At 50.0% G+C, this 9,972-nt stretch overlaps 1 protein-coding gene across 1 annotated transcript; it reads right to left on the bottom strand.

Moving 5' to 3' along the window:
- Positions 1-3,552: 3,552 nt before the first annotated feature.
- Positions 3,553-4,631, bottom strand: LOC124652008 (E3 ubiquitin-protein ligase RSL1-like). The gene is made up of 2 exons (XM_047191032.1): positions 3,736-4,631; positions 3,553-3,625 (listed from the first exon to the last, which is right to left on the bottom strand). Exons 1-2 carry the CDS (start codon positions 4,629-4,631, stop codon positions 3,553-3,555), a joined length of 969 nt encoding a protein of 322 aa, XP_047046988.1.
- Between the last annotated feature and the right edge of the window lie 5,341 nt (positions 4,632-9,972).

The following is a 9,972-nucleotide window of genomic DNA, read 5'->3' as shown; positions in this document are numbered from 1 at the left end:
ATGTCTAGTTGGGAATCTGATCCAATACACGAAACTCCTATAGAGTCTGATGACGAATCTGGTAATGAGAGTTCAGATTCTGATGAAGATAACAATGAAGCTCCCACAAGGAGTAAGAGACAAAGGACTGCAAAGTCTTTTGGTAATGATTTCATTGTGTATCTTGTGGATGATACTCCCACTACCATTTCGAAGCTCTCGCATCTCCCGATGCGTACTACTCGGAAGGAAGCGGTTCAAAGCGAGATGGATTCCATCTTGGCTAATGGAACATGGGAGTTATCCGAGCGTCCTTATGGGTGCAAACCCGTAGGATGTAAATGGGTATTTAAGAAGAAGCTTCGAGCTGATGGTACTATTGAGAAGTACAAGGCTCGGCTTGTAGCCAAAGGCTATACCCAAAAGGAAGGCGAAGATTTCTTCGATACCTACTCACCCGTGGCGAGATTGACCACCATTCGAGTACTACCGTCATTGGCTGCCTCACACGGTCTTCTCGTTCATCAAATGGACGTTAAGACGGCTTTCCTAAATGGAGAGTTGGACGAGGAAATTTACATGGAACAGACCTGATGGTTTCGTATCGCAAGGTCAAGAAAGAAAGGTGTGTAAGTTAAAGAAATCTTTGTATGGCCTTAAACAAGCACCCAAACAATGGCATGAGAAGTTCGAAAGAACTTTGACATCTCGTGGGCTTTGTTGTTAATGAAGCCGACAAATGTGTGTACTACCGCCATGGTGGGGGTGAGGGAGTTGTCCTATGCTTGTATGTGGATGACATACTAATTTTTGGGACAAGTCTCAAAGTGATTGAGGAGGTAAAAACCTTCTTATCTCAGTGTTTCGAGATGAAAGATCTTGGAGAAGCTGATGTTATATTGAACACCAAGTTATTGAGAGATGGGAATAATGGGATTACTCTTGTGCAATCTCATTATGTTGAGAAGGTGTTGAGCAGATTTGGCTATGCTGATTGCAAATCTTCTCTCACACCTTATGATCCTAGTGTCCTGCTTCGAAAGAATGAAAAGGCAACTAAAGATCAATTAAGATACTCTCAAATCATTGGTTCACTCATGTATTTAGCTTGCGCTACGAGGCTCGATATCTCGTTTGCCGTATGCAAACTTAGCCGGTTTGTGGCCAACCCGGGAGATGATCATTGGCATGCTCTTGAGAGAGTGATGCGCTATCTAAAGGGAACCATGAGTTATGGAATTCATTATACCGGGTATCCAAGAGGACTTGAAGGGTATAGTGATTCCAATTGGATTTCTGATGCTAAAATGAAATCCACAAGTGGTTATGTTTTCACTCTTGGTGGTGGCGCTGTTTCCTGGAAGTCTTGCAAGCAGACCATCTTAACGAGGTCAACTATGGAAGCAGAACTCACAGCATTAGATACAGCTACTGTCGAAGCGGAATGGCTTCGTGAGCTCTTGATGGACTTGCCTATGGTTGAAAAACCAATACCGGCTATCCTCATGAACTGTGATAATCAAACTGTGATTGTCAAAGTGAAAAGTTCTAAGGATAATATGAAAAGTTCCAAACATATCAAGAGGAGATTGAAGTCTGTCAGAAAACTGAAGAACTCCGGAGTGATAGCATTGGATTATGTCCAAAGTGCTAAAAATCTGGCAGATCCTTTCACAAAAGGACTATCAAGAAATATGATAGACCTAGCATCGAGGGAGATGGGTTTGAGACCCACTTGAGTTGCCGAGGGGGTAACCCAACCTATGTAATCGGAAATTCCGTGAAGTAGGACCTGGGAAAACAAACCGGAGTAACTGAGTTGAGAGAAAATTTAATACTCCCACTCCGCTGCAGATGCAATTCTCTCATAGCTACTGTAAGGCAGGTTGACGATGTCTTAATGTGTTCTGAGCGGCTCTTAATGAGCGAAGACGCTGTCCTACAGGGCGATCTTTGAAGAACACACCTATATGAGTGACACTACTGGTCATAGTGTGGGAGATTTGGGTGAATCTCTAGTAAGCTCATGAAAGGCCGAGGAGTATGACTTATAAGCTCCACCCGAGGGGAAGGCTATGGCAGCCTAGTACCGTGCCGGCATTGAGCGAAACTTGCTGCACAAAGACTGACAATTCAAGGCATAGTCCATTGTTCAGTTGTAGTCAAGCGTAGCACCTTGCCTAAGTGGAAGTTCAACTTAACAGTCTCCACCGAAGTGCAGGTATATCAAACAGTGAATGGAACTAATGTGTCATCTGATGTGCATATGAGATCTGGTGGGGGATTGTTGAATGTAGATGGGCTGCAGCCCAGGAAGGCAGCCCATATAGTCTACAATTCCTGAAATCTCAAGGCCCATCACGTTGGCAGCTTGGGACAGCCTTGGGGGACAAAGTTTAGTCCCACATTGCTAGTTGGGAGAGAGTTGGAGTGGTATATAAGGGCTGCTGTTCTAGTCATTCCAAGTGAGTGAGAATAGAAGGAGCCCTCACGCACTCCTCCTCCTCCGCCCGCCCCGTCTCGCCTCGCCTCGCCTCGCCTCGTCTCGTCACGCACGTCGCGTTCCGTGACTCGAGTTCGAGTTCGAGACACACTCAAGGAAGCCTAAATTTTTGCTTGGTGCACCAACTGTGTTGGGTACGTGTCGACTTGCATGTGCATGCTGGCCGCGTGTCCCTGGCTTCCTACGCGTGTCAACGCGGTCGGGTCGGGTCGGCTTCCCAAGCTATACAAGGAGACCGATCAGATCTGGAAACAGTGCTTTTAGATCTCTCTCGCGAAGTTCCTTTTGCTGCGCTACTCTCTAGTCTTCCCCATCCCGGCGTCTGCGTGCACAGCCGTCCGGGAGAGCAGGCCTCCGAAACTCCGTCCGTTGAGATCCTGCACCGGGAGACGGGCGATAAGGTTTTTGGGGAGCGTCTCGGCGCGATCGCTCGCTACTGTTCGTCTTCTTCTTCGACGACCCGGCTGCTTCATCGACAGATCCGACTACACCATGGGCGACATCAACAATACCCATGGTGGTGGTGGTGCTGCTGGTGCGACCTTCCCGGTCGCGATGTACGTGCTTTTCCTCTCCTACCTTGCACTGCTACTTGTTCCATGTTCAGATCTGATGCATGTGCTTAGTCTGATGAGTATGGTTAAGTATGCTTGTGCATCTGTAATGTTGATTTCGGTAATTAAACTCACACGGAAATTGCCTAATAATCTAACACATTCCATGGTAATATATAAGAGGGTTTGATGAGAATATAAGAACACAATTATTTACTTTTTTCGCTAACAAAATAATTTAGTCTAAAATGCCAGAATAAAAACGAAGCATTATTAATCAGGACATTAGATTTAAGTGGGATCTACGATGAAATCCAGCTTCATGTTACCACGGTTCAGCACTACATCGCTGTTCGAATCACAAGAAAATAGTACAGTATAACTCAAACCCACATATAACGGGTTTCAACTCCTTAGAACTTGGAAAAATTTCTCCATTCCAAGAAAATTCAGTTTCTAAGATGCAAAGTTTGCAGAGGCACCACTCCGTCAGTCTTTGCGTTTCGTGTTCTCCTCTCATGCTGTGGTGCAGCTAGAATGAGTCCCGCCCCACTGGTTGCCGCATCCATAGCAGAACTCGAATTTACACCTGTGCATGAAAGAAGGAACCATTAGAAATTTCAGCAACAAACATTATTATGCAAAAGCAATGCAAGTTATGCAACAAACAGAAGAATAATGTTAGCACTAGCTATGTACCTGCAGGTAATGTGTAAGCAGCCTTCGGTTTTCTCGACGAAGAACTGGCACTTGGGGCACCTCTTCCACTTCTTCCCCTTGGCCATCTCCAGCAGCATCATGTCCTCCTTGCCTCTGTCACCCTTGCCGAGCTTCCTGTAAGCGGCACAGTCGGCGCCAGCGTGCCACGGCACGCCGCACCGGGCACAGAACAGCCTCCTGCACACCTGGCACTCCGACTGTGAGACATTACCATCGTCGGCGTCGTCCACCAGCATCATCGCCGAGCAGTCCTTGAACGGACAGTAGGTCCTCTTGGCGCCGAGCATCATGGATTCGCAGAGCGCGGCGCCCCAGCGCTCGAAGACCTCCCGTGGGAGCATGTCCTGACAGAGCGCCGGGTCGAGGACGCCGGCACATCGCTCCTCGGGGCACTTGACGTCGGCGATCCTATCCTGGATCTTGGCGCCGATGTAGCCCCCGAGGCACGCCGTGCAGAAGGCGTGCGCGCAGCCGCTGCTGGCGCGGTGCGCGTCCGACGGAGGCACGGCGTCCATGCAGATCTTGCAAAACACGAGCGCCGAGGCCGCCGTGGGGGTGGCATTGGGCCTAGAGGTCGAAGAGAAAGAGGCACCGGCAGACGAGCACTCACCTATGACAATGAAGGGGACTGCGCTACTGCTGGTGCTGGCAGCGAGACGTGCTGGGAGCAGCGCGCGCGCCGAGGAGGCAGCCGCGATGGCGGATGACATGATCACCTCCTGGAGCTGGAGCTCGGCGGCGTACTTCTCGTCGGATATCGGGAAGAGCTCATCGTCTTCAGCGACGTCGGTGTTGTTCCGAGCGTGGGCGAGGGCTGAGAAGTAGAAGTCGTCGACGACGCCGGTGAGGTCTGGGTTGCAAGATTCGGCCGCCATTTCTTTGTGCGAGGTGAGGAGGTCGATAGCCTCTTAATCTGGGATCTGTTGCAGACTTGCAGTGTTTAAGTATCCACTAATTAGATGGTTAATAATGTCGAAGCCAATACGTCGCGTCTTTACAGGAGCCAATACGTCGTCTACTCGTCTTGGTATTCCTGCGAGGGGTCGAGACCAGAATTTAGGAGCCTGCCGTTGGCTGTTTTTCGCGTCTCATGCTATTCCCGACATGCATGCCTTCATCATTGGTTCCATTAATCGATGTTAAAAAAAATGCTCAGATGAAGAGGCTGAGGCTCTTAAAGTTGGAATAATCCGACATTTTTTTAAGAAACAAAGTACTCATTCGCAAAACTGAGTCGACAGGTCAAGTTTTGAGATTGACGCAATTCACCATTTCCAACTTCAGATTGGTTCTCCAAGTTTTGAGACTGAGTCGACATGTTAGGAGTTGGAGTGCTTGACAATGTAATGTCCGGGGCGTATCATATCAATGAATTATTCTTCCACCCGAGAAATTATGCTATTTGTGTAAAAACAGGCAAATATGAAAAAAGATTACAAAAATGATAGTGAAATATTGTTTATATGCTAGCACTAACAAAACAAAAGCCGTCACATGTGGCAAAAGGTGCCCTCGACCATGTGTATGGTCATGAGATCCTGTTCCATCTGTCCTTACAACCATTTGCGATGTTTATTCTGCCTACTATGGTGCCCTTCACGATTTAAAAGAAACCGTGGAGTCAAGATTTGAATCAAGACTTCTTTGAAGAAATGAAAGTAGTGGCACGGATGTGTTATAGGTTGCTTTATGCTGAAGTTGGGATATAGCATACTTATTTGTTTACTGGGAACATATCACTCTCTGTGTACAGTAACTGAAAGAAAAGCAACCAGAGCGGCCATGTCTGTTTGTCTCTCCCGACCCCGCGATGGCGATCCCCTCCCTAGCGATTTCCGCCTAGAAACTACCGATATCACGAAAGATAATGGAATCCCGTCCAAAGATGATCGAACACCACTGCCTTTGACCCCTCTAGAGAATCCATCAGCTACCGACCCACCAAATTTCCTGCCCATCGAATTCAGACACGGAATCCACCGCATCATAGCCCAATCCCAAAATCCATCCAAATCAATCACTGTCCTCCGCAAGAAATTCGAGAATCTCCTATCCACGGAGAGGAAAGATGCTGAATCGATCCCGTCCCCGCCGCGGATCCCCCTCCCCATGGTTCCCGCCCCGACTTTCGCCACGGCAGTCTCTGCCCCTGCCTCCACCCCTCCAAGCGCGCCTCTTGATTACCTGGAGCCCCCATCCCTAAATTTCTCATGTGTCTTAATGGAGTGCCGCCTAAGACGGGATCCCCGGCGAGGGCTTGCCGGCGGGTTGATTGCGTCGAGCTGGAGATGCCAACGATCATGGGCGACATCGGCGAGGCGATTTCGCTCGAGGCTTCGCGACGACTATATCAAAGGTATTGATACCTGCGATTACCACCCTTCATCGCCTCCGCCCCCGATCTAGAGGACGAGCTATATCGGGAGGCCTGCTACATCCGAAATCAACACACCGAGCCACTCTGTCCTTACCACAAATCTGAGACCTCTGCAACCATGGAGAACCAAGGCACCGACGCGACCAAGCTGGTGGTCTCAGAAGCTGTGACTGTAACCACTAGGCGCGATGTTGAAGTTGTTTGCTACCAATCCCCCCTACATCAACCCGGGAGGTAGCGCGGCCACTGGTGCAGGCCCATCGCGACGCCATGCAGGGAAGCAGATCATGGAGGACGACCGCACTGATAAGGAGCGGGCACCGATCATCATCAACTTTGCCAAGGCCCGTGGTCTGATGCCTGTCCGCCTTTTCGCGGTAGGCGTCTTCCTGTCCGTACTCTCCATCACCTCCAAGCAGCTGCTGAGCTACATGAAGAACGCGTGGAAGATCAGGGGCATGATGGAGTCGCTCCAGCTCGCAGACAGGAGGTTCGTGCTGGAGTTCTCCATCGAAGGCGACTACGAACATGTCACGCACGGCGGTCCATGGAGTTACCAAGGCGACGTCGTGCTCGTCCGCAAGCTCAAGGATGGGGAGGACCCGAACACGGTACAGTTTGAGTCCATGCCTATTTGGGCTCAATTCACACGTATCCCGTTCTATCTCCTGTCCAAGCAGCTGGCAAGGAAACTTGCAAGGGACCTGGGCGAGTACATCTCCATCGACAACGACGCGAGAAGCGACATCTGCGACAAAATACTCCAGCGCCAGAGTCCGCATCCCCACCGGCCGCGCGCTTCAGAGGAGGATCACGCTGGAGGATGAAGTCTTGGACGAGGAGGTGGTTGTGACCGTCCTCTACGAGCGCCTCCCGTCGTTCGCCTCTCGCTCGCGGGGTGATTGGGCACCGGGAGAATGACCGCGACCTGCCAATCACCCTCGGAAGCGGAGATACGCCAAGGACATCGCCCCCCCCCCCCACGCACGCCAAGGACATCAGGAAGTGGTTCCTGCCCGAGTCGGTGGGCGAAAACGGGCGTGCCATCCAAATGGACACTCCATGGCGCAACGTCGCTGCTCTTGGAGCTAAGCGTGGGCCGACGCCCAAGGCGCAGCTGGCGATCGTCGCCCATGTGGCGAAGGAGGTCGAGAAGCTAACGGTGCAGGACACCGTGGGGGGTCCAAACAGAGCGAGATACTACCCCAGCGGCAACGACACCGACAAGAACGTGCAGGCTACATCACCTCCTACAACGCCCGTCGAGTCCAAGACCGCCATCGACACTGACAAACCGACTCCCGCGCGAGCCTGCAATCATCAAGAACTCCACCGACAAGGCTGCAGAGGAGAACACAACAAGCAAGAAGTGGAAGAGGGCGGTCAGAGAACCTGGTGAGGCGCAGAGCATCGTCACGGACGACCAAGGCGGGGTGCCGCCAAGCATCAACAAAGGCCAGCTGCTGATCAAGGACGGGAACATATCGGGCCCCAAGGAGGGGGGCGATGTTGGGCAAACGGCGTGATAGAGTGCTGCAGGTGGAGGGACGGTGGCACGCTGCTGCCACAACCGAAGAAGAGGAAGGAGGAGGGTGCTTCCAGGTACCAGTGAAGATGGCGACCCGGGGAGCGATGACAAGGAGGAAGCTATCAGCCCGGGGGCTATCGGTCAACCGACGAGCGTGAGCGTCGGCGCCCGTCGAAGCCATGAAACTCCTCTCATGGAACTGCCGGGGACCGGGCCTGCCCCGGACAGTTCAAGAATTGGTGCAGCTCGTCCGCACCTATAGACCTAAGTTGTTGTTCATCTGTGAGACTAGAACTGGGGAAAAGAAGATAAAAGAACTAAGATGGCGCCTAGGCCTCGAGAAAATACCTTACGCAATTACGGAAAGGGAAAGTGGCCGGTATTGCTCTGTATTGGGATGAACAACTTGAAATAAAAGTTCTGTCACACGGTCCGCGATACTTTGATGTGTTGATCAATGACAGAACCAATGGCCGTAAATGGCGGGGAAACTTTGTGTATGGCGAACCAAAGAGCTCCGAAAGACACCATATTTGGAATATTTTGCGCAGAATTAAGACTGACGTAGATGTTCCGTGGATGATGATTGGTGACTTCAACGAGACGAAGTGGCAACATGAACACTTCTCGAAACAAAAAGGTCTGAGAGAAGAATTGCAGATTTCAGGAGAATGTTAAATTACTTGTGATCTTCATGACATTCCTTTCACTGGACCACCGTGGAATTACAATAACAAGCAGAAAGAGAACAGAAATGTGAGATCAAGGATTGACAGGGTTGTTGCTTCTCACAGCTGGTCGGCTTTGTTTCCTGACGCGAAACTTTCCCATGTTTGCTCGTCCAGATCGGATCACTTTCCTCTTCTTCTCGACTGTGAGAAGTATCCGGGCTAGCAAAGCACCTCTACACCTCAAAGATACGAGCACATGTGGGAGAGAGACCCAGCACTTCCCTTGGTGATCGAGGAGGCCTGGGCGAGCATGCCGGATTGCTCAAACTTGAGTGAGCTGATACAAAAAATAACTAATGCACGTGAGCACCTCAAGGATTGGAGTGCGCTGAATTTTGGCAAAGTCACCAAGGAGATCAACAAAAAAAGGAAGCACCTTACAAAGTTGTGGAGAAGAACCAAAACGGAAAACCGTGACTCTAAAATTCAGAGAATCAGTTCAGAGCTTGATGAACTCTTACACGAGAGGAAATGATGTGGAGGCAGAGATCCAGAATTGATTGGTTAAAAGAAGGAGACAGAAACACCAAATTTTTTCACAGGAAAGCAAACTCGGAGACAAAACAAGAATAGGATCAGCAGAATCAAGGATGCCAATGGTGTTTGGATTGATGACCCGAGATGAAATAAAAAACCTCGCAAATGAGTTCTTCAAAAACTTATATGCGAGTGACCCCACGGTCTTCCTTGTGGATCTGCTCGAACCTAATTCACTCGCCCATCACTCCGGACATCAATGAAGGATTGTGCGCGGGTTTTACCGATGATGAAATCAGTGACGCCTTATTTCAGATTGGTCCACTAAAAGCGCCTGGTCCGGATGGAATGCCCGGCAGATTCTTTCAAAGGAACCGGGCTTTGATGAAGGATGAAGTTATTCGAGCAAGTAAGAAATTTATTTGACAATGGGGTTATGCCGTAAGGTCTAAATGACACGCTCATTGTTCTTATCCCAAAAGGAACGAACCCCGAGTGCCTTGCCGACTATAGACCGATAAGCCTTTGCAACGTAATCTACAAGATTATTTCAATGTGTCTCGGTTAATCGCCTGCGCCCGTTCTCGGACAATCTCATCTCGAAAACCCAGAGCGCGTTTGTTCCAGGGAGACTAATCACAGATAATGCCATCATCGCCTTTGAAAGCTTTCACAAAATTCAGAGGAGTAAAAATCCAAGAGACACCCATTGCGCCTATAAGCTTGATCTATCTAAAGCATATGATCGGGTTAACTGGCTCTTCCTGGAGGGCGCTATGAGGAAAATGGGCTTCTGTGACAAGTGGACAGAGTGGATTATGACTTGCGTTCGCTCTGTCAAATTCTCGGTCAGGATAAATGGGCACACTCATGAGACCTTCACCCCTCCCGTGGCTTGCGTCAAGGCGACCCTCTTAGCCCGTACTTGTTCCTGCTCGTGGGGGAAGCTCTCTCATGTATCCTCAAAAAACAATCCTTGGATGGCAGCATTACACCCCTCAACGTCGCTAGAGGTGCCCCAGGGATCTCCAACCTTCTTTTCGCTGACGACTGCCTCCTCTTCTTCAAAGCAACCCCGAGGAGGCAAGGGCTGTTGACAAGCA

Source organism: Lolium rigidum, chromosome 1 (genome assembly GCF_022539505.1).
Source record: "Lolium rigidum isolate FL_2022 chromosome 1, APGP_CSIRO_Lrig_0.1, whole genome shotgun sequence".
Lineage (NCBI taxonomy): Eukaryota > Viridiplantae > Streptophyta > Magnoliopsida > Poales > Poaceae > Lolium > Lolium rigidum.
Note: the sequence above shows the minus strand (reverse complement) of the source record. Positions and strands in the feature narration are given on the sequence as shown.